The 25,873-nt window shown below is 35.1% G+C and overlaps 1 protein-coding gene across 7 annotated transcripts in view; it reads right to left on the reverse strand.

Annotated features, from left to right (window-relative positions):
- LOC145988814 (protein DOP1 homolog) overlaps nucleotides 1-25,873 on the reverse strand; it is a 135,237-nt gene that overhangs the window by 30,314 nt on the left and 79,050 nt on the right. For 6 of the 7 annotated variants that reach the window (XM_083124017.1, XM_083124012.1, XM_083124016.1 and 3 more), the window contains exons 15-25: nucleotides 23,503-23,660; nucleotides 20,852-21,080; nucleotides 20,250-20,386; nucleotides 19,091-19,247; nucleotides 16,035-16,169; nucleotides 14,928-15,164; nucleotides 13,597-13,738; nucleotides 12,573-12,753; nucleotides 10,924-11,135; nucleotides 6,748-6,900; nucleotides 6,109-6,304 (exon numbers count right to left, since the gene is read on the reverse strand). In XM_083124017.1, coding sequence (XP_082980143.1) covers nucleotides 6,109-6,304; nucleotides 6,748-6,900; nucleotides 10,924-11,135; nucleotides 12,573-12,753; nucleotides 13,597-13,738; nucleotides 14,928-15,164; nucleotides 16,035-16,169; nucleotides 19,091-19,247; nucleotides 20,250-20,386; nucleotides 20,852-21,080; nucleotides 23,503-23,660 — 1,937 coding nt within the window. Of the gene's footprint in view, nucleotides 1-446; nucleotides 638-6,108; nucleotides 6,305-6,747; nucleotides 6,901-10,923; nucleotides 11,136-12,572; nucleotides 12,754-13,596; nucleotides 13,739-14,927; nucleotides 15,165-16,034; nucleotides 16,170-19,090; nucleotides 19,248-20,249; nucleotides 20,387-20,851; nucleotides 21,081-23,502; nucleotides 23,661-25,873 lie in introns of those variants that run through there. The other variant, XM_083124019.1, reaches the window with a different exon arrangement.

Raw genomic sequence — 25,873 nt, forward strand, 5'->3', positions numbered from 1 at the left:
ATAATTCCATTCCCTGTAACAACATAGGAAGTAGAAGAAAAAATAACAAAATTAATGATTGACAATTTGGTTGCTATTATCTTTGCATACTATTGTACCAGAACATTAAAAAACACATAAAAATACGTAGTATTTTGTTATTTTTATGCCATTTACCAATCATTCTAGGTTTAAAGCGATTAACAATGAAACAGGGTACAGAACAAATGCAAAACAACATTCACATGCTACCTGGGATTTAACACAACCACACAAAATAATAAAATATACACACTACACATGAAACAATGACATAACTTTATATACAATTCTGAATAATTTAGCAATCATTATCTTAAAATAATAATACAAAATCAAATTTAACTCAATTTGATTTAATTAATTCAGTTGCAAAAATAATTGTTTACAGTGCAAAACAACCTCTATATGTACACACAATGCAAATTTAAAGGCATATAGTATTAGAAAACAAAACAAATGCTACAAACTGTACAGAAATAACATCACATTAATAACAATACTTCCACTACGGGCAAAGAAATTTCAATAAGTGCTGACAAGCTGTATGTCACAACGTACATAAGCATACATGTTAAATGCAGAAGAGAATATCAAATGAGTGCATTTTAGTGTTCAGCTGGAAGGAAAGAAATGCATTTTAGTGCAGTGGTGAAGAAGGAAACTATCTATCAGTGCATCTACAACCAACACCTGCATAGAGTAATGCTAAACTAAAAATAAAAACTATCAATTGGAAAATTAAGACTGTTCACACTCGTATGAATTGGAATGTTCACAATATTGTATTAAATCCATATGTTGGAAAACTTTCTTTTCTTGAATAACATACACTATACACTAACAGATTCCAAAAAAACACTCCATCCAAAATGAAGTAAGTAATATATCTTGTAGTGATGGAACAGATAATCAATATCGGCCTATATAGACAAATTGGTGGTATTGGTTTATTGATAAAATTACCACTATCGATCAGACATATCCTTAAATAATAGTCTGTAATTTAAAATCTGTCTTTTTGTTATTATATTTATGGATATACACATGTAATCCATATGTCCCAGTTTTGTAAAATGAATGTCTAAATATGAAGCCATTGCAATCACTAGGTTTAATACATTAATTCTGGAGGATAATGAACCATTTGTGTTCTTCAAGAAACATTTGCAATTTTATGCCAATACTTTATTGGTAAATGAGAAATATTTTGTATCGGTCCATCCTCAATATCTTGTATATCTATGGTGCACTATTGGTATCTCACTGAAACATTGATTATAGAACTAAATGGTAGACAAATTACTGTTCGATATAAACTTTGAAACATTTATCTTTCCAATCTGGCAATGTTATATCCAAATACTACCAACATTCTGCAATGTTTCTCACTGCTTAACATGTTAATACACTAATCTCAAGTTACTAATTCTTTCTGATAGCCAACATTAAGCGTTCAAATGCCCAGTAACAAGACTAGAATATTTACATAGGTGAGAAAATCTGCCAGCAATTTTTTCTTCGGGGAGGTGTCACGCCTGGCCTCAATCTTAGCACTGCCATTGCAACTGCCTACTCTAGTGGAAATACAGCATTTTTGCACAATAATGAATTTTCAGGGACACGTTCTCCATTTTTCTTTTAAAAATGTAAACTTGTTTAATAAATATTTTTTAAAAGTTGTGTGGTGTCTTTCAATCATCCTGATAGTGGTAAACACTGTTACCTTGAAATCAATAAGTTACAAGTTGTTTGATTCTCAGTGAGGGCACATAGTGGTACTAGGTCTGACTGTTGGTCCAGTCCCAATTATATAAGCTCAATATAAACGTTACCACACTATTTTGAATGCTTTTGTGACATTTAAAGGATAAAACAGAACCCATCACTAAAGGAATATTCAATATGACCAACTGTAGCAAGCAGAAAGAAAATAAGGAAAGCACTGACAGAGTACTGGAAAACTCCATGGCCATCCATCACCTAAAATTCGCATAGTCATTCTGCCAGAAAGCATGCAATAGTTGAGAAAAATTTCTTATATTAATTTACCTGCTATGACGCCTATTGCCCATCACCACAGATTATGAACCAAGGTGGAGGTGAAAAGGAAAAAAAATAACGTTTATATTAAATGTTTTATCACATGTTAATAGCAAAAATATAAAGTGTCCAAAAAACAGAATAATGCCCAGAGTAGGTAAATAACAAACAAGTGTCACATAAAATATTAGTTACTTGTACTGTTATTAACAAGGATACCATTACACAGTTAGTTCATTGTGAATATATGGGTGTATTTTAACAGGAAATTTATTTTTGACACTTAGCATTAGGAACTGTGCAGCATTGAAGATTCATGCATCTTGAGTGATTTAGAGATTAAATTAATACATATAATGTTTAATTAATGACATCTGCGAGATACGAAAAAAACTATATTCTGTAGTAATGGACCGTGTTAGTGTGACAAGACTTGAGTCCAAACAAAGTAGATCACTTGGTTTTAGCCTACTCAAAACCATTGAATTTTCCATCGGAAGGGTAGCTTTAAGAATTGTTACAGCAGTTATGAAACTAAATTGTGATGCGTATCGTACATCGATGTAAAGATGAGATTTCGAAGAATATGTCTATATATAAAACATACCTTACAGATGAGAATGTAAAGAATAAATTGTGTAGGAAATAGAGTAAAGCGAATGCTCCTAACAACATCCAATCCGGAATTGTAGCTAATGGGAAGTGTCGCTGTAGTCACGTGAGGCTGCTGGTTTCCCATCATCCATAGCAGCAGCATGACTACACTTGAGATCAACTGAGCTTCGGGCCGGCTTCTGCTGAACTAGAATGCCTAGATTTTCTTTAAAAATGCATTATTTTCTTATTACCTTATTCTCTGTAAAATACGTGTGATACATAGATGCTTTAGCCGAAAACTCAATTTTTATGGATGTATATATATACACACAATTTTGTTTCATAACAGCTGTCACAATCATTAAAGCAACCCCTTCCAATAGAAAATTCTATGCTTCTAAATAGACAAAAACATTTGTTTGGACTCCAATCATGCTCCGTCGTTTGCTGTGATGTCACCACTAATATGGTCCATTTACCTGTAATGTAAATAATTAAACACTATAATACTTTCCCACCTACTTTCTTTCTTTCTTTTTACTTAACTTTTCAATAGTATTTGGACCATACTTAAATAGTGGTTTAAAATGAATTACATCAAATCATGAGGTTTTTATGGATTACAAAATTACAGCATACCTGTTCCAGAAAGAGCATGTACCAAGTTCATGAAAGATATAGAGAACTGGTGAAAAAAGGCAATCTTGTTGTTACCACTGTAACAATAAACTAAACATATCTCCACAAATACTTTATTTTCATTGACATTTTCAGATATTCTCAAATTTTCTCTCTGAGATGAAAAAAGAACTTCTTGAAAGGCATTAAGTAAAGCTAGAACATGTTTAAAATGAAAGATGCAACGTTTTCTTCTTCTCTTTTCAACATTAACACCTCAATTGTGCATTTCCTGCTCAGGGTTTCCACTCATTTTCACATTAAATTCCCATAACCAAGTTTTCTGGACATTCTTAAGTAAATTTTCAGACCTCTAGGGCATATTTTAACTTACTGTAACCCAATTGTGTGTATTTTGATAGTCTTAAATGTGAAAGCCTTGGACCAAGTTCAGTACCACGGACTTAAAATAAATTTTGAGGAGAGAAGCAACATTGGCAAAATTTATAAGTACAGCTGCATTTCTTCTCAGTGTTTTGAGGTAAATTATTTGTGCACCAACAAAGTTTGGTGATAATTTTTTTCTTTCTTTCTTTGTTTCTTTTTTTGCATCAGGAGAAAAATAGACACAAAAATGTTGCCATGTATCTGTGTAATTTGTATGCTCTTCTGTAGAAATCGTAGAAACCACACAACATGGAAGAGCATTGTTAGATTAAGTAATGAAGTCCAGCTTTGGCATGTTCTTACTACAAGGACTAGTCAAAAAAGAGTGAGAATGATTTTATTTTAATTATCCACAGTGAACATGCAACAGTGAAACAAATTTGCGTGAGAAGAAAATGTCTCGTGGAATCAGCAGATAAAATTGCAAGCACGTATGCACATACGTCTGGCAATGCTGTGCAAGCAAAATACGAATAGTCAGAAGTTGCATATGGAAAATGGAGTCTGTTCGTGAGGAACAGTACGTGGCTTTGAAATTTTGTGTCCATCTGCAGAAATCCACAACGGAAGCATACGAAATGTTGCAGCAGGCATACGGCGAAGATGTCCTTCCACAATCAACAGCATTTTGGTGGTTCAAACAGATTAAGGGGGGCCCTGTTTCGACCACAAAGCAGGGCAGTCCGGATGCTCCTGCCACCGCAGCGAACAAGATCATGTTTAACACAGCTGCCGAATAACAATAGATGAACTGGCAGACATGTTACACATTTCCCATGGTAGTGCATTCACCATTCTGCACCATCGCTTGCACATGAGATGCGTATGTGCAAGATGGGTGCCGAGATTGCTAATGCCCGAACAGAAGCAGGTGAAAGTTGAGGTGTGTCGGAAGCTTAACATCTGGTACCGGAGCATGGCGAGGCCTACTTGAATTCCATCATAAGTGGTGACGAGAGTTGGCTTCACCACTATGATCCCGAAAGCAAACAGGTGAGCACAGTCTAGAAATCACCCAGTTCTCCGACGCCAAAGAAAGCCAAAGCTGTTCCGTTGGCGAATAAGGTAATGGTGATTTCCTTCTTCGACTACCGTGGAATGGTCTACCAACATGTAGTGCCCCCACTTACTTGGCAGTATTACGTGGCAGTTTTGAAGACCCTGGCTGAACACATCTGTTGAAAATGCCCTGAGCTGCATCCATCTGGTTGGTGCCTACACCAGGATAATCCACACCTTCATGTTTCCAACGTTGTTGCACAATATCTGGCTCGATAAAACATTGAATGTGTCCTGCACCCTCCATACAGCCCAGATCTTGCTCCATGTTTTTTTTTTCTCTATTTTTCTTTCTTTCTTTCCTCCCTCCCTTGTCTGAAATTGGAGCTGCAGGACTCATCAAAGGCCATTCTGAAGAAGGCGGAGGCAGTTCAAAAGATTGGTTCCAGTATGTCTTCCAGGACTGGCAGACAAGTGCATACAACTTGATGGGGACTACTTAAAAAAAATACCATATCAACCTTCATCAGGAAATAAGACAAGAATAGTCTAAGTTTAAAACATTTGAAGGTAAGTTAGGTTAAAAAAGGTTATAATGGTAAAAGACGATGCAGTGCCCTGTCACTCCTTCCAACTCCATCTCTGGCTAGCAACTCCTCTCTATGCCACATGATGTGAACACTAGAGGAAAATAGTAAGTATATGCCAAAAATGGACTTTATTAGTGAAATGATGGCATGTGGCATAAGTTATGCCTTATCTGCATTGTTAGATGTCTAGTGCAGTCAACAAACCCTTCATTTCCATCTATATTTGCTTATAAAAGAAATTCCATGACTTAATTGGAGCCCTAGTATAATGATTGAAATTTAGGTCTGGCCCTATCAGAGAGGGGCTGTGATTAATATTGCTCTCTCTTCCCTCCCGCCTCTCTGTCCCTATAAAAATAACTGGAGCATAATTATCACAGCATCAAATCTAGCATATTAAGTTAAATACAACCTGACATCCAGGGGAATTTATAGCACATGATAAATGATGCCCAACTATTAAAACTGAAATCAAGCAGGCCATTAAAGTCTTGCAAAATTGAAACAGAGTGAAAGATAACATAATTAAGCATATGAACCTTTGTTTTGTGTTTACAACAAATTAAGACAAATGTACAGTTATTAGTCCACAAACATAAATGACTGAGAAAATAAAGATTTTTCCACATTTAAAAAGCATGTCGTAAAAGTGTTATGAAATTACGAGTTAGACACAAACCAGGGGATAAGGACATGTACTTTTACATCAGAGAAATGCCACACCTATTGATAGAAAATTTTCACACAAGACAATCAGTATTAATCAAAATGGCACCGGTATTAATAAAATAAATACCTGAACTCCTCAGTATCGGTGTTAAATTCTTGTTCTATATGTAGGAACACCTGTACCATTTCGCTGATGATGATAGGCCACAGTGAAGTCACATGTTGTGGCGACATACGAAGCAACAGGACTCGGAAACACAAAAACACTTGAGCCTGTACTGATGGAACAACCTGAGGCAAACGTAGGCTCTCTGCAAGGCGTTCTAGAAGGCAAACATGTAAGGAAGGGTGTAGAACTTGGAATGCAATTGACAGTTACATAAGCAAGGTGTAAAAGAATAGGTATAAACAAGGTATTGCTGTCATTTCAAAAATTTCCACAAATATTTGTATAACCAACCATCAATGAAGGCACACAAGTCATTAAAGATGACACAAAAATACATGGGAACCATGTGTAACTACTTTGACACAAAAATAAGAATTTGATTACTGTGTTTTAAAGTTCTGTTTGCAAAAAATGTGCTGAATATGATTGAAAAATTGTTAAAATATGCATATACATGGCCAAAAAAAAAGCACCTTAAATTTTTTTTTTTACACAACTTGAATTTATATATACAATTTCAGGCATTTACAGAAAAGATTGCAGTCATGACAATCCTATCCCCAGTAATCAGTATCAATCTGTATTCACCAAAATTACCTTGGATTTCCGGCATGAGCTTCTGATACTGGTCCATTTCACTGCAGAAGATAACAAATGCAAGTCGCTTCAACAGCTGAGCTCTCTGCTCATATTCCTGTTCTCGGCTGGAGAACAGGCTCAAAGATCCACTCTGAGCCACAGAAACACGAGCTGCAAAAGGAGGAAGAAAGCATTATTGCAATGTATTTGACTTTTTCTACCTCTTTCGGTTAATTGCAATGATGAAGATGAATGGCTAATTCATGTAACAACAATAATAAAGGATCTATGTCTTTAATAGGATTTACACCCAGGCTACTTGCTTTGTAGCAGAATGTGTTGATCACTGTACCAGTGAGGAAGAGTTATGAACATTAATGATCAACAGGATTTGGATATTTACGTAAATAAGCACTCTCTCTCCCTCTCTGCATTTTGATACAATCAAAATTGAGTAACCCATTATAAAAATAGTAAAAAAATTCAAGGTTCATTTCATAACATATTTTTTCACTTTTTACATGTAATACGTAATATACATTTAGTTTATGATTACAGGGTTCTATGGTTCACTTGAGTTTCATTTTAAGTACCCTTTATGCACAGATAGGCTAATCGGGACTAGACTTCCAGTTTAAATTGGGATCTAAACCAATGTATGCCTCTACCTGGTATCAAAGTCAGGGCCCTTTGATTATACCACTATGCCATTGTGTTCCATGCTTCAAACCTGGATCACAGAACAAATATTTCAATGTGTTTGTTCCTAACTATCTACCATTCATTCACAACCTAGAGAGGTAGGAAAGCAATACAAACATACAATACATACATTAATAATTGCTCATAAGTAGGGAGCAGAAGTTGATGAAATGTCATTTTTTTTCTGACATCACGGACACGATGCCCATTAAATATACACAATATTACACTTCATCTAGAACCCAAAAAAGGTAATTTTAAAGTGCATTTTTTGCCAATTTTCAGGTTTTAGGTCATTTTCCCCGATTTTAGGCATTTTTCCATCACTTTTCGCAATATACGGTGTATTGTTTCGTCATATTTTGTCACTTCTTTCATTTTGGTAATATTCTTGAGTCTTTTCACCAAGGTGAACATAGGCCTATATATATATATATATATATATATATATATATATATATATATATATATATATATATATATATATATATATATCTCGCAGGATTGCAATTTACGAGCAAAAGAAATGCTGAACTGGTGACAGTCTTTGTTGTGTCCAGGGAAACAATCCAGGTGCTCGTCTGGGGCACACTCAGATATTTCAAACAATTTCTGATGTTAAAAATTACTTTTCCAACGTACTTTTTTCTGGGAGGGGAGGGGGATGTCTATGAACCCTTTCCCGGATGCATCCCTGATTTTGGATTCCCTATTTTTAATACAATTTGTTAAATTTCTAAACAAAAATTGTCTTATTTATTTTTCTTTACAGTGCCACAGAAACACACCACACTAAATCACCAGGGAAAGATGCAGGAAATTAATGCATTTTACACCAATTCATTTAGTCTATGCGACTTTTTCATTAAATGGTTTTAAAATTATTCGGTTGATTCCATTGGAAATCCTCGTTGCATATGTTAATTGAATGTGCATGTGGTGCCTTTTTTTTTATTTTTTTTAAAATAAAAACAAGATTGCATCCTTTGCATTTCAATTTTTAACCTGAAACTAACAAATTTAATGGTCATTTTTTGAATTTTTTACGCCATTTTCCCCCATTTTTTAGGACATTCTATAGGTCATATACCTATATTTTTTAGGTCATCAACTTCCGCTCCCTACTCATAAGTAAATCAAGTAGGAAAAAACTCTCACCAAAATGTTGATGTTTGTTCCATATATTTGCTACTTGCAGAGAAAAGGTAAATTATTTTTGTTATCATGACATGCAGAATTATTACTAATTTTGGAGGGACTCTGCAACAATTTTGTTAGTGTGTTCAAATTTTGTTCTGGCCATCCTTGTCACCCTATAATTCGGAAGCATTTTATATCAGCACTGGCAATTTAAAGAAATGATCAAACTATAGACTATTCTACAGCTCTGACATGTCTCACATAGACAGATGCAAACCTGTCTGTTTGTTGGTGTCACTAGCATATGAAGGTTTTTTTTTTTTCAGAGGGCAGGCAGAATGCACAATAAAATATTTCTTAAATACCATTTTGAACATTCTTTTTAAATTTTTACTGCATTAATTTGAAATACTGTTTATCTCAAAATTCTGGGAAAGACTTGCCCCATCTGCTCCCCCCCTCCCCCTGCATACACCAGTGGTTTGGGTAATGATATGATTGAGAAAACATTTGGAACTGACAATTAACCACATAAGTATACATATGCCGGACTGATACCTGGAGTGGTGTTTGGCAATGAGGTACGTAATTAGCAAGACCACAGTTAATCCATCTGCCATAATGTTTGATAGTGACACTAGTGTAACAAAACTGTATTCATAGCTAATTTATTTATTTATTTATTGAAATTTCCAGTACAGCAGAAGCCATTTTAAACCGGAAAGAAACAATATTAAAACAGTTCACTAGTGTTAAAAAACACACAAAACAAGATAAAATAAAAAAAATATAAATATAAACAAGCCAAGACAGTACCAAGGTAAACAGGTTATTTTCACAATGCATTACTATGTACAATTTTTTTCAAGTTGGTGATAAAAGACGAATATGAACTGAATATATCTACTTGGTTTGAGATTTATGTTGAATTGGTTCGGTAGCCTATGGAATAATGAACGTTGTATGAGTGAGAGTCTGCGAGTTGCAGTGTGGAAAGTTTCCTTGCTTCGTGTTTTATGTCTAGGCACTCTGAGAGAGAGTTCGTGGAGTGGGATGCTGCATCTTAGGTTTTCATTAATGATCTTATGTAGTAAATTCATATCTGCAACGTATTGATTGATTGATTTAGTTTATTTTACTTCGCGTTTTGTGCCTCTAGGCTAATTTGCGAAGATGGGGATGAGTGATGAAATGATGAAATTGATGAATGGACATTCACAAACAACCAAGCCCGACCGGGATTCAAACCCGGGACCCTTGGCAAAGCAGTGCGATGTGCTAACCACTCGGCCACAGGGTCGGGCGTATCTGCAACGTATCTACGTGATTCTGGAGTATTTATGTTTAAGTTTACAAGCAGATCTCTCTTAGGCAGGTGTCTCAGGGCTGGCACTCTATATCGAACGATGGAGAGGAAAAAGCTGAGAACACTGTCGATCTTGGAGGTAGGAGAAGGGGCAGCCATGTTCCAGATTGGTGAACAGTATTCTAGAATGAGGGACACAAATGTTTTGAAGTAAATGGAAAGTGCTTTCAGATTACGGATTTTGGTGAATCTGTAAAGTAAGCCTAGCATACACATTGCCTTTTTTGTGATGGTTGATATGTGATTTTCGAAAGTTAGTTTAGAATCTATGAGGATACCTAGATCTCTGTTTTGTGCTTCTTTTCCTAGAGGGATGTCGGTGAGTGTATAATTACTTTCTAGAATGTCTTGTTTCAATGAAATTGTTATGTAAGAGCATTTCGAAGGGTTTATGGACAGGTCTTTCAAACTTTTCTGCTCTAATTGACTGATTTCGTTTATTTTACTTTGCTTTTCTTCCACTCCTGGCTAATCAAAAAGATGAGTGATGATTTGATGAAAATGAAGAAAGGACACTCGTAAAGAACACCTAGGCCCTCCCAGGAAACCTGGTGTCGTTGCATGCTGTTTTCACCACTCTGTCGTAGAAGTGGGCAAACTTTTCTGCTTGTTGTTTACATTTGTGTAGGGTGTCAGTTAATGTACTGCTACATAAAATGCACCATTCAGAGTTAAGAAAAAATAAATGAAAATTAGTCACATCCTCACATGCTTCTGTGTTATTCAAAAATTAATTTGCACTCTTGTCATTTTTTTTTGCTGTGCAGGAACTCAAGATTTTTTTTTTAAATTCATTTTGTTTTTACATCCACTATTTGCTCAGATAATTAGGACTGGACTTACAGTTTAAAGTGGGATCCAACCCATCCTCCAATAAAATGCAACCTGGGACCCCTTGATTACAAGGGGACAGTGTTACCATTATGACATTGGGGAGGCCTGAATTCGGCAAGAAATTAAAGTAACATGCTATAATATAAACTCACACATTAAATCTCGGAATGTTGTAGTATCATGCGTCATTAGATTGTCTATAATGGTCCTCCAATATGGCAAACAAGGTGGCTCCATCTGAAAAAGTGATGGATCAAGGAGAAGATCAAACACATCTCGACGCCAAGCTTTCCTTGTATACTGGTATCCACTCATGTTAGCCAGCAGCTGCGAACAGGCATGGAAGCTAGCAACATTACGCCGACTGAAAGGAACAGTATGTTCGGTTGTGGTAAACATTAATATTGTACAGACAAGAACAAATTACTGAACTATTGCAAGATATCAAGAGGAGTGAAGCCACCTTTCAATTTATTAGCTAATTTAAATAAACTGCACACTAATCAGTTTGACATTTCTTCAATGTATTTTTATCTTGCCTTATGCAGGATTACATCACGCTGACATTAAGAAGCATGAACAAAAATTACATTGATAGGTACTACAAATTAATGTTTAAAGCAGGGGTAAATCATTAATAATTCTGATACATTTATCAATTCCCATCATTACTGGCAACGATGCTTGAACAGTGTATGTGCGTGTATATGCTCAAGCATGCATGCATCTCACACACGCACACACAAAGTAATCAACTGCAACTATATACCATATCAATCATTGAGAGTTCTACTTTGAAATAACAGTGGAACCTAGATTTACATTTTTCAAGGGGCCAAGCTGAAACAAAACTTAAAATGTAGGAAAATATAAAATTTAGGAATGTAAAATGGGGGTCCACCTTGATAGGTTTAGGTACTCCAATTTGATAATTTAAATCCACTGTTGCTGCACAATTTTGGCAGACAAGTAATGAAACTACAAACTTAACAAAATTTATGAATAATTAGTAGAGGCATGCATATTTCATTTTTGATGAAAATGGAAAATGTGAAATAACATATTGTATTCGTAATTTTTCATGTTTCTGTAAGGCATGAGGTGCATTTTCCTACACTGTTTTGTCACGAAATTATGCAAAATGAACTGCAAAATGTGAAATACAAACACAAAATTTAGAGTTTATTTACCGATGTGACACATTCTGTAGTTTGAATTACCCTGAGTTATGCAATTCATGGAAAATTGATTAATTCTGCTGTAATATTTGAGAAGCAAAAATGGACTTCTTTATACAGGAGGTATATACGTATATGAACTAAATACTCTGGTTACTACATAGTATGTGCTATTAGAAGGGATATGTCTATTTGTGTAATAAGTGCAGTTTTTAAAACAAATTTAGGATTAGTCACAATTTCAAAATCAAAATATCATTTCTTATATCGCTTTTGATCCAATATTTCACTGCTATAATACCAAAATTTAATTTTCTTTACCGCTTTTGAACACAAAACTGACTCCTTTTTTGTACAAAAATTTTGCTTTTTTTATTTACCAAAATTATGTGCCTCTAATAATTAGGCTCTGTAAAACTGTCATATGCCATTAGTTAAGATCAATATCAGATGATAACTATTTAAAAGCTTTCTGCTGAACATATAATTAATGCAATACATATATGCAATAGAATTAGATACATAAATTGACAGTAACCGTTAATACAATCCATACATAGCACCCCTATGCAAAGCTTGTGCATTCAAGAACAGAGCACCTGCAAACCACTTAGAAAACGTACCTGTGATTTTTCAAGTATGGAGTGATGTTGTACATGACACAATTGAGTAGTGTGACCACTTTCTCCTTCTCTTGGCTGCCAAACGTCACGTCAAGAAGAGGAGCTAGGAGTTCAGCAAGAACCGACTGGGCCTGAACACTATACTGGGCAACAGAGGTGGCTGAGGGTGTGGATCGCAAACCTATAAAAAATATGAACAATTCAGTACGAATTAATTATGATATTCCACATAAAATATCACTCTTTCTCCAATGCCAAGGTATGTAATTAAACAAAAAAAATGTTTTAATCTTAAACCATGTAAGTTTTATTCAGTATATTCTAGTTAATGTAGTATAGCTTCAATTGTTCAACAACAAAAAAACACAAATCAGTTTGTATGTGGATGAATATCTTAGTAAAAGTTGAACAGATGCTACTTGAAAATTACAGCAGCTTAAAATAACTTCATTGGAACCCTACTGTTCCACACTCAGCTAATGATAAAAACATTTATCAGTTCACGCACGGAATTATCAGAATATTAAAATTCCATTTGGCTAAACAAGTTTGGAATAAAAAGTAATGAAAATGATGCATTTTGTAAAATTCAGAGGGTATTTGATATCAGTACACTTCATGCTTCAGCTTGTCAAATAAGACACTTTTGTTAAAACCAGTAACAAATACTGTACTTATCTGATATAAAATTGCAAATGTTTCTTGAAGAACCTATAAGGTTCATTCACCACTTTATTGATTTTGTCTTTACCCTTTGGATGCCGGACCACTCATCAGCAAATTTTACTCACAGCTACACCAATATGCCTAAATCAACAAAAACTGATAAAGTATCAATTAAAATCTGTCTAATCCTTATTTCATACTTAATAGGATGCCCAGACTGAAAAGATTACTGTCAAATACTCCTAACTTTAGCTGCAATTTTTGTCCTTGAATTTGCCAACAATGTAAGTGTTGAACATGACCTGCTTATGCAGGTATATGCATTACTTTCCACATAAAATGAGATATTTTATCACACCTGATCCGTCCTTATCTTTTGTTGCTCCAACCAAAGATGAATTGGCTTCCAGCTGCATTTCCTCTCGTACAGCAAGATTACGCCTCAACCAGGTTGTCTGCTCCAAACATGCACCAGCAATCTGCGCACATGATTCAACCAACTGGAAACAAATTGTAGCAATGAATACCTCGAACTTCATGAATTACAAGTTTCTAACATTTGCAAATTACACAAGAAAAGTACTCATCAAGTATAAAGTTTCCTACATGGAGATGATGCAATCATCTCGATATGAAAGACATTGGCATGAAGAGAGGAAATCCCTCCCCCCTCTCTCATTTCAATAAAATGCAGTCAATACACATTCTTCTCTGTGGCATCTAGGATATTAAGTTAGTTTATCATCTTCCCATATATGTTCATTTTCTACATGAAATAATTTAAATCCTTCAAAAAAAGATAAAGATGCTGAAAGACTTTTATGAGAATAAAACTTTCATAAAAATTCCTGCAAATTGACCTAAATATACTCATGAGTCTCAGTAAACCATAATATAACCTTTTTTTGTCTCAGATTTTTTTTTACATTTTCCTCTCAACATTACTCAATAATGTCACACCTTCATGCAAAATATGGTAAAATAACCATTTAATCATTTTTATCATCAACTTTGTAAAAATAAGTGTTCGCATTGCACTTTGTTCTGATAAGAAAAAATCTCAAGCAAGAAGAAAAATCTGTATCACTGACACTGGTGAAAAGAAAGATGTTAGAATCAGAACAAGAACTTGGAAGCTGCTACTAAGTTTAAACCCAAAAGTGTTCAGTGGTTCATAGTAATAAAAGAAACTGATCCCATAGGATCACACAGATGCTGTTGAAACACAGGAGACATTGAATTTTACTAAGTGTCATAACATATGAAACTAGAGTGTTGCCATCACAAATATCTTTGTCACATTTTTTCTTTATCTAGATGGAAGACTAACTAGAAAAACAAGTGAAATACTCAACATCTGTCAATTTTATGCAACATAGATTTACAAGATATGTTGAAAAAACTATTATGAAATCACAAAGAGATATCTGTTGCAAGACTAAAATTTTTGATAGCAATGCAAACCATTTTGAACAACATTTTATTGCTTTCATAGCACAACCAGATATTTGGAGTGATGTTGAATACAGTGTGCATAAAAAAAATATATCTGTTTTTACATTTTTGTATTTTCTTTACATGCAGTTAATGATTTAGCTCCTAATATAGCATGTGCATGATCCAGGGCATGACACGTGTATAGGTCTTATATCATCGCAATAGTACCAAACACGCATCATAATCCTTTACCTTTGAGGTAATGTCCTGCAAATCGCGCTGGTCTTTCTTTTCCAGCATCACTGGTGCTTTCTGGACGAATTCGTTCAGAACGGCAAGCATTAGAAACTGGGCAGATGGTGTCAGCGTGAGTCCATCCCGCAGTAGTCCTAGTAGTGAGCTCCAGCTCTCAATTAACTGAGATCCAGTTGCTGTCTGTCTCATGTAAGTGTAGAAGAATTCCAGAAGACTGACCTCAAGGGGCATCTCCTATTGAAAGATTGATGGCAAAATTTACAAAGTACAGCATATCTTTTATAAAAAAATATTTAAAACCAGATGGTACTCTTTAGAATTTTAGCCTATGCTGTTTCTTATACTATAGAAATACACTATAACAATATTCAGATAAGCAGGGATGGAACAACATGAAATTTTGGCTGATACTGAAAAAGTAAAAGTAGGTGAAGTTCTCCATGCATATAGCACCGTGCCATGAAAGCACATTTAGGAGATGTGGGAGGTGGGACCCCACACATTCTTGATCTTGGCCACTTTGGAGGTGATGTGATGTGATCAGCACCAGGCTTCAGCTGACTTTTCTCCCCCCTTTCCCCCAGGGACCCATTGGTTACTGATACAAAATTATAAATGGTTCAGTCACCCCTTTAATAAATGTACGTTACCAGATGACTGCAATTAAAAGAAGCTGCATACTTATACATTTACTTAAAACAAAAAAAAAAGGAATGGAGATAAATAAAAATTATAACAAAACGGCACAATATTGCACTAAATTATAAGATTTTTATAGATATATCGGATTGGTAAATTATTGGTAATTTTACTGATTTACCGATACACTGATATGTCTATTATTAGCTGATTTGAGTACCAACTAATCTGTCCCATCCCTACAGATAAGTATAAACTACAAAATTCCTAAATATTTTTTAAAAAATATTAAATGCTATTTTTTGAAGTCCCAATTCTTAATGAATATATAAAATGAACTTGTTTCTAGTATACAAGTGTGAAAACGGTCATCCTGCATTGAAGATAAACCATTTTGAACCGATATCCATATTGGGGATTTTTTAAAAAAAGCAACAAAATGAATGAAAACACAAACTTACTCACCTGGCCTCCTTGTATTGGCGGAGGCTGTTTCACCACTTGGTGCACTGTCTGAACTAACGTATCAATGGGCATCACTCGAATGGCACTTACTAAATATACCATCACCTGCTGGTCAGGACTACTAACTGGAAGCACCTGTTAAAAATTTTAAAAACAAATTTGTAAAAATTAGTTAAGCAAACAATTATTGTACTGTAGTGTAAGGTATCTGGATTTTTCTTATCTATACATTGTTAGGCGTGAGAGTGTTGTTCGACTTCTTTCATGGAAGTCTGCATAATTTTATGAAGAAAGTTTGTACTGTTTTCAAATGACTGGCTTTGTGTTTCAGCTAGAAGAGAAGCAGTAAATAAAAAAAGACAAAAAAGGAAAGAGATGAACATTTTGCAGTAAATATGGAATGTAAGATGTATGTATTTACATATTTACTTTTCCTGACTCGGATTTTTACTTTTCAGGTTCTTATTATACAGACCCTACCAAAAGTTTAAGACCATCAACTTTTTTCATATAAATAAATCCTGACCGAAAGTTTTTGGTACAAATATGGAGTGAAATTGCATGGAAGTAATATAAATTTCTTAACTGAAAATCCAGCATTTTGAAGTACAGATGAATGTGTATACACGTAACCGACGTCGTTACGACAGTACTGAATTTTTTCCAGTATTGTGGAACATGAACGAAGGTTTTGGCTTTTTTAAAAAAAAATAATCCAAATTTTTTTTCCCGTTTTATATTTTTTTTCTAAAATTCGCAAAATAAAAAAAAATACAGTGAAAACTAGAGGTCTTCAGATAACAATATCTTCCTCAGCGACTGCCCTGGAGTGAACAAATTTTATCAGTCAATAGTTGAAATGTGTGTCAATAGATGGTGCAGAAAGACATATCTAGAGTAGCAGTATTGTGCAAGTCCAAACCTTTTTTTCGTTACGCTTGATAATAAACAGGCTGTTTGAATCGCAAGCTATGTGATAATGGGGTAAAAATCTGTGCCCACGGCCATGAAATGGCAAATAATTGGTATGTACAGATGCAATAGGTCTCATAGAGAAATTGCAGCCGCATTGAATGTGAGTAAAACCTGTGTGGCGAACACAATAAACAAATTCAAGCAGCGAGGTACAGTGGTTGATAAACCACGCTGCGGCCGCCCCAGGGTAACGTCTGTTCGCAAGGACCGGATTATCGTGAGAGTGTCAAAGAACAAAGCCCCTCTTCCAGCGATAATGAGGGAATTTGAAGATTCCACTAATGAAAGGGTCTCAAAGATGACCATTTCGCGTCGTTTGGGGGAATGTGGACTTGCGTCTTACGCTCCTCTCAAAAAGCCATTGCTCAACAATGTACAGAAGAGAAATCGTGTGAAGTGATGCAAAAACAAAAGAAACTGGTCCATGGAACATTGGGGTAAGGTCCTTTTCAGTGATGAATCGAGATTCGTGCTGTACAGCTCCCGAAAAGTGAGAGTTCGGAGGACAGCAACCGAGAAACTTCTCCCCGAATGTCTCGTGCAAGCTGTTCAGGGAGGGGGTCAATCAGTCATGATCTGTGGATGCATGTCTGATGCAGGGACCGGGATACTGAGATTTATTCATGGCTCCATGGATTCACATCCGCCCAGAAGCTCCACAACGGGTACTTCATCTTCCAGCAGGACAATGCGACTTGCCACACGTTAGCAGCAACAATGGCTTTGATTCAAGCGAGGGAAATCCCATTGTTGCCTTGGCCAGCACGAAGTCTGGACCTGAATCCTATAGAAAACCTATGGAATACCATTGGTCTTCGTGTAGCCAGACGCCAGCCAAGGAATGTCCAGGAACTTCGAGAACAGATCTCCGAAGTATGGAATGAGATTACGCACCAAGAATGCCAGAAATTGGTCCCCAGCATGAGAAAACGTGTGCAAATGTGCTTGAAACTTAAAGGTGGACCTATTGACTATTAAAATTTCACACTTCATTCATCTAATTTCAAAAGAAATGTTTGTTTCCAACTATATTTTCAAAGTTCAGATTTAATGATTTTACAAATTGTACCTTTACTTGCATCTATTACTTATAAGTGCATTAATATGCCATTACACTTTCTTGATCTTGATGTACCTTTCAATAACATTACATAATAATTCCAATTTTGTATGAAAGTGTTTATTTCATGAAAAGCACTCGCATATGTGCTTTTTCTGTTTGTCTGAAAAACACATGACAAGGTGGCAGGGACTGTATTATGCGAATTCATTAAAGTTTCAAGAAAATTCTAAAGTTAGTGATTTTCATGCTTTTATTACTTCAACATGCAAAAAAAGTTAAATTCCTCATGAAAAAAGAGGTGTTAGGCATGAATAAACCAACTTACAAAATGCCTTCCACCTGAAATCAACACAAAATACCCCTTCCTACCTTTTATCTTTTTTATACAACATAATTGTCAATTATATTTTCTACACACGGGCAAAAAGTTATAATTTATACATCGTGTTTGATTCTTCGGAAAATGTATTTTTATACAACATTTTACTACAACTCAACAACTTATATGATGATCTGTCATAAATACATGCAAGGCTGTTGAAGTTGAAATTACAGAGTAGGAATGTGGAGATATGAAATTTGTGCAGATACTGATAAAGTACATGTCAATATTCTACTAATCTTGTATAAAGCTGCTAATGTTCCACAAGTTCTCATAATCGACCTTCTTAATTAATGATTACAACAAGATGCAATGCAATATATGTGTATATATACATTTACTTTCCTCTTTAAGTCATAACAATAATAGTAAAAACAGCATAATTTTGCACTAAATTACAGGGTATTTATAAAAATATATTGACGTATTGGTAAATTTGTTGATTTGTTGAGTTATTTTATTTACTGTTGTTTTTCTGCAACTTTTCACACAGGGTTCTCTTATATTGTGAGTTTGTATGTTTAAATTAACGTGTTTCCTCAATCAAAATTAATCTGAAGATTACTGCTTTGAATATTTCTGTGTTGACATGATTTATGTTTTTCAAGACTAGTTTTATGAATTACAGTCACTCACCATTTTAGGGTCAGATTCCTTACTTCTTCTCTCTTGCCACGCCACAGCAATAGCAGCTAGAAAATTGCTTCCATGGTGTAACGAGATTGGGCTCAGAAATTCAAGCAAATGATGTTTCAAAACTCGAGGACTGCCCATTACATAGTTTTGATTTTCTCTGTAAGGAAGCAATTAACAAACGAACATCAGAAAACATGCAGTGAAAAATGAACGTGAAAGATCGCCACAGAGACAATAAAGGCCAAAAATTAGCTCCCGTCAGAAAAAAATAGGGAAAAGGTATTTGGAAAGGGTAAGAGGTGCATTCCTTCAAAAGTCTCTGCTTCTCCCCACTTGCTTTTCCCTTTCCACTTCCCTAAATAGCACTCTTGTAATATTTCTAAAACACTGTATTATAGGATTGGGAATTATAAAAAAAAAATCGTTACTAATATTACAAGCTCAAGTTTTCCGTGTCTTTACAATTTTTTTGTGAATTCATGAATAAAGTGAAAGGTTGTAAAATTTGCCAATAATTTTGAAAGAACAGGAAATACCGAAAACGCATTTGTTCAAAGTTCTAGAAAATTCTTAAGTTTTCCAAAGCTCTATAATTTTAATACATTATCCAGTAAAATAAAATATCAAGATACTCATCAATTCGTATGGATACCGATGTTGATACCTGAAAATTGTAATGGTTTAAAGTGGTTCAGAATACTCATTAATTTTAATATGCAAGTATTCCAATGAAACTTATACCATTGCATTAAAATATTTATAATTTCACATGAGATAATCCATCTCGTAATTTGCTTCTCTCTACAATGTTGTTGCAAAATAATGAAAATTATTCATTTTGCATATTTTCTAGGATATTCTGACTATGCGGAAATGCCATTGGCCAGCATTAGTGAAACTCCAACCGATACTTTCTGGTACTGATACCACTGATATTGGCCAATACTGATACATCAGTATCTCTCAGCCCCACGCCCAATACAACATGAATATTAGAAGATACTGTATTACATTTTCCTGCATTTCAAGATTTTAACCACATGTCATTGAAGATCATATAATTGAGGATTCACCATACATTTCTCTGGAAATAAAAGCTTTCTATACAGGCACCACATTTATGGCTAGTAAAACAGCAATGAGAAAGAGTATAATATACCTTTCAGTGCAGGAGATAATGGCTTGCCACAATGTAGCAACACTGGCAATAATACGAGGTAGATTGCTTAGGACTGTTCTCCTCGCATGTATGTGTGAATCAATCTGTACGCTCTTCTCCTTTCCTGGATTGAGAGACTGAAAGACAACAAATAATTTTGTAACAATGCAAAATCCCATGTAAGTGTCTCTGAATGATTTTACGGTGTTAAAAGCATATGAAAGTGCAAAGCAAATCAAGCAATTTTTAATGACTACTATAGTAATTTGAACAGCTCTGCAGGTTTTCATTTCTGAACTGTTTTTCATTTCCTGCCTGCTGCAAATAGTGCAAGATCTAGATTTTTTTTCTAGTTTATGAATTTTAGTTTTCAATTTTCAAATAAACTCATATTTTCCCTTACATTATTCTGCTGGTGTGCTAATTAATTGAAATTTCTTTACTTTTTCGACTTTATTTTAATTTTTTGCCTTTTTTTAATATCAACGTTCATGATAGTACATTCCCACGCTACCATGACCAAAACAACATTTGTAATACCACAGATTATTTATATTTCTAATCTATCTCCATTTTTACTCTTGTTATGATTAGTACCTCACCTGTTGCTGCAGCGTCGGAGTAAACACATGGATGAGATTGTTAATAACTTGCCCAGGGTTAGCTCCCGGGAGGCTCATCTGCATGGATCCTCCGCTTGACACTAAAGGTTGGTTGAATGCATGTGACAGCTGCTGAGTGCTATCGAGGAGGCAATAATGGCAGAGAACTGTTAAAGCCTCAAGCTGGGTAACTGCATAGTCTGCTGGAATAGCATTCCCATTTTCTGAGCTGAAAACATCAATAATAATAGCAATCATGTAGGCAACTTGTGTCAAGTACTACTATTTTTATTTCTTTTCCATTATTTTACCTTGCTTTTCTACCTGTAAAGTTAATCACAGCAATGAAGGTGAATGATGACCTGGTGGATAGATCGTGGGTGACACAAACACTACAAGACTAGATATGAAATAGTGAGCATTAGGTGTAATTTAAGTCTGTCAGAAACACAAACCACATATTCAAAATTAATTTCACTAAAAAAACATAATGGATTCATATAATAGTCTAAGAGAAAGGCAAGAAAATTATATGAAATACAGTTATGAAAACAAAAATCAGAATCTTGCACAAATGGCACAAATGAACAGTACTCGTACACAATATCATACTACACTTCTCAAAGATTTGGTATTATTTAGAACAAATTCTTTGACTGGTAAATATTCTTCTTTCATTTTTTATACAGACTATTATTGTTAACAACTACTAATCACTATCACCTAAGCTTCCACTACTAACCCTCACACTTCGGGTATGACTGGAGGCAGATTAAGCTCCTAACATGTTGCGAAAATCAGCAATCAGCTGCTAAAACATGCTGATAGCACCAAACTTAACCCTCATAACCAACAAACTTTTTTCTTTTTCTTTTTCAGAATTACAATTCTAATAATGCACGCGTTCTTAGGTCAAGAGGTCTGGTTTAGGGCTATTAGCAATCAATTTTCACAACGTCTTAGCAAATGGATGTGCCTGGCGACAGACCTGTGAATTTCAAGTCCTAAGATTACATATTAGAGAGCTGTTCACATCTAATGTCAGACTCCAAATCCAAGCAATTAATATAAAACTAAAGAGCATCTCAAGATGATTTTAACCTTTCTAACATGTGGTGTTTAATTTACAATTTTTTTTGGAATTCATCATCTTGTTGAAGAATATAATCTGAATTTATAACAATTTCGATAAAGAACATACCGTATTTACGCATGTATAATGCACACTCTGTTCTTTGATAGGAAAAAGTGACAATTATATCTCATATATAATGCGCAGTTTATTCCAGTTTCAAGAAATGGCTTTCTTAGTTGTAGGTTGTAAAGCTATTGTTATGCTGATCAAGAGTTTGATTGATTTGGTGTTTAAAGTCCACTTTATGCACAGTAAGGCTAATTGGGACTGGACCTACAGTTTAAAGTGGGATCCGAACCACTATGTTCCTCCACCGGGAATCGAACCTGGGATCCCTTGATTACAAGGTGACGACGCTACCACTGCGCCATCGGGTAGGTCTGCTGATCAAGAGTGAATGACATCATACCTATTCAATGAATCATTTGTTGCTATGTGGACCTAGAGAAGAAGAATATCACTTGTGTATGCCATGAGTTACCAACCCACACCACTTCACCCCATCTCCCTCCACTGTGTTTAGCATCCCAAAGCTTTCACCCTTTAACCACCTTATTTATTCCGTAATAGTAGAAAGCGAGATCAAAGTTATGTTATGGATTTGCAGTGCTCAGGAAGTTATTTTCTATTATTTCTTGCCCAACAAATACTGCTGATACGCATTCCATCTGATGGGAGGCGCAATCTCGAATTCCACCAGAATGGCACTGCTTTTCTTGGTATCGCAGAACATTACATTACAAAGTAAAAAATCACAGGAAATGGCCTTCAAACTTTTATACGAGGTTTTCCTCATTCCTTTTTTTTTACTTTTTCTAAAAAAAAAACTTCAAAATATATACTTTTTTCGTGACTAACAACATTTATACGAGGAACATTCAGGATCCTCAAATTAGCAGTTAGCAGCACAAAATTTCTACCATTAAAGCATTTACACACTTCATATATATAAAATATTATTTGGCCAGTAACACATTTTAATTATTATTTCCTTTTCCTTATCATTTCTTTCATCAAAAGTACCTTAAAAATCAGAATGTTCCTTCATTTTGTGATGAAGTTATTTCAACTGCATTTCACATAAGTGTCACTATCTTCAATGGAATACTGTTGCTATATTCAGAAACAACAGGATTTAAGCCTTACAACGATATATAACATGATAGGGTTTCAAAATCATGAAAAATCAATGCAAGTGTCACAAAATCATGGAATGACCGTGTACGGTTTTATGTTGGATGTCCGAATTATTCCGTGCATAATAAATACGCACCACAGTTTATGGAAGCAAAAATTTTGGAAAAAAGTGCACATTATACATGAGTAAATATGGTAATTACAAAGCCTGGAAAGTTACTCAGAAACTGAACGAGACTCTGCATAAATGAAGATTTTGTGACAAATTTTGTCAAGTTAGATAATCACCCTGATCAAGAAAACTTCAAATTTCAGTTACATGAATTACATAATACAGATACTAAAAGGAAGAAGTCATTAGTACTCCATTTACACCCACCTCTTGCTGTTTGCATCATAGCATTTTGCCAGCTTTTCCAGATTATGGCACAGCTGATTTATGACATTGATCACAACATGTGTCAAAGACTGACCCATGAATGGAAGAGCTGAGGTAACTAGGGTTGTCCAATGCTGGTGAAGATGTTTCATATGGTGCTGAAAATGAAGGAAACAATGCTGTAAAACTTCTTGTGCTTCCAGTGGCGTCTCGTGGCCTCAAATTTGACCGGGGCTTATTTTTTAAAGAATTTAAAATATAATGACAATTCACATGAATTACAAAAAATAGCTATTTTTCTTCTTCTAGACTACAAAACTGGACTTATTATTTTAAAAAAGTATTTAAAAGGTAATAACAATTCATATGAATTACAAAAAAACAGGTATTTATCTTCCTCTAAACTACAAAATTGATTTTTTTTTTAAAGAATTTAAAATATAATGACCATTCACATGAATTACAAAAGAAAGAGGTATTGCTGTGAAACGTACCTTTCTACGAACGTTGGTTCTCATTTAAACAAGAACTGTGCTCTCCTGTTGTTCTGCTCAGCAAATTTTGTAATTATTTTTCCATTGAAGCCCTCTATGTTTGCAATGTAAGCACTGCCAAGGCATTGAGTCTGTATGTCCCATTGCATTTCTTAAGCAGGTTTTAATATGCTTCAATGTGCTGAAACATTGTTCAGATTCAGCTGTTGCCACTGGAGTTGTTAAAACTATGTTTGTCATTTTTACTGTTTCCGAAAAGGTATCCTCTAAATCATTTTCAATGAAAAACGAATGCAATGTACTGATAGAGTTTATGTTTTTAAACTCTTCACTACAATAAAGAACATGAAGTTCACTCTTTAGTTTTCCCTCTTCTATGAAGGGATAATATTTGGCACAATTCTTACACGAATCATCGAGAAAATCAGACTTCCTCCAGTCATTGAATTTTGCAGGGTCAATTAAATTGGAACACTCCAAATGTTCAGTTGCCCCAAATCTCTCTTCGGCTTGATGAATAATTATATCGCAGCACTCAATAGCGCATGTTGTTTTGTTAACACAACTCATTTTGTATCACGGCTGATGTGTATTTATTTACTAAATGTTCATGCAAACTGTTATCTAGCTTAGCAATCTCATTTACTAAATCTAGGAAGATACCTCTGTTTAAAGATTGTTCTCTTTCGTTATGTCCTCGGTTCATGTCGACCACAGAATTTTAAGCAATTGATAATTCTATTTAATATATGCCTATTTTTCCGGACTAATTCATTGTGCCTTGTAATTGACAGTCTATATCCTTCATCAATTTGTGTTTGAACATCAACCTTTCCAAACAAACTCAATTTTAACGAGTTTCCAATGTGCGAAGAACTATTCATGTGACTTAATTCTTTCAGAAAGATGTTTGAGATCACTTATACCATGAATTGTCCATGAACCATCACCACCAAACAAAAGGCTTGATCTCGCTAGCTGTTAACCACGGTTTTCTATTGTACCAGTCTGGATTGAAAGAGCGTGATTGTGATTTGTGTTTTTGTATTAATGTAACACTCGGATGGTCAGGACCTAATTGTTTAACAACAAGTTTTTCTTGGTCAATCAATGTCTGAAATGGTGTTGCCAACAAGAAATTCACTTTGTTCATAGCGAATAAAAGCCACCACAACGCTACACTACAACATGCGGGATCGAACGAACGGGACGCCACGGAAGTAGCCCCGAATCAACATCCAAACCCATTGCACCCCTCCCTTAGCTCTCTCTGCTAGCACGTGACCTTCACTGTAGCGTGTAGCGTAGACCATCCTTCGTCTGCGACGAGCGCCGAGATGATAACTGACATCAATGCCGCTAGGAGCGCTGTCGTATCCATTGCTGCTGACGATGAACTTACGTCGGTAAAAATCGTCTTTTAAAAGATTGTGTGATAGTTATGTATTATGGTGATTGAAAACTGCGTCAATATGTCCGTTTTTCTTTAGAGGCTAAGCCCCGGAAGCCCCAAGGGACGAGATGCCACTGTGTGCTTCTCTAGCAACAAAACCCATTCTAAATAGACAATATGTATTAAATTAAACATTTAACGAGGTCAAGAAAATACTTGGTGATGGTGATTCAGAAATGATGGTAGAAACTGTAAGGGTGGAAATTCTATATTTTTATATTATTTTTGTTTAGCACTGCTTTTCTGCCACTTTGGCTAATCGCGGTAATGAGGATGAGTGATGCTATGATGAAATTGAAAAAGTGGCACTCACAAAGAACACCAATTCCCAGGCCTGGATTTGAACCCAGGATCCACAAATCCAAGACATGCTCATAGGATCTTGATATTTTAGGTACCTTTCAGACTGAACCAACATGCAACA

The sequence above is a fragment of the Lepisma saccharinum genome, chromosome 6, assembly GCF_977018435.1.
Source record: "Lepisma saccharinum chromosome 6, izLepSacc3.1, whole genome shotgun sequence".
Taxonomy (NCBI): Eukaryota; Metazoa; Arthropoda; class Insecta; order Zygentoma; family Lepismatidae; genus Lepisma; species Lepisma saccharinum.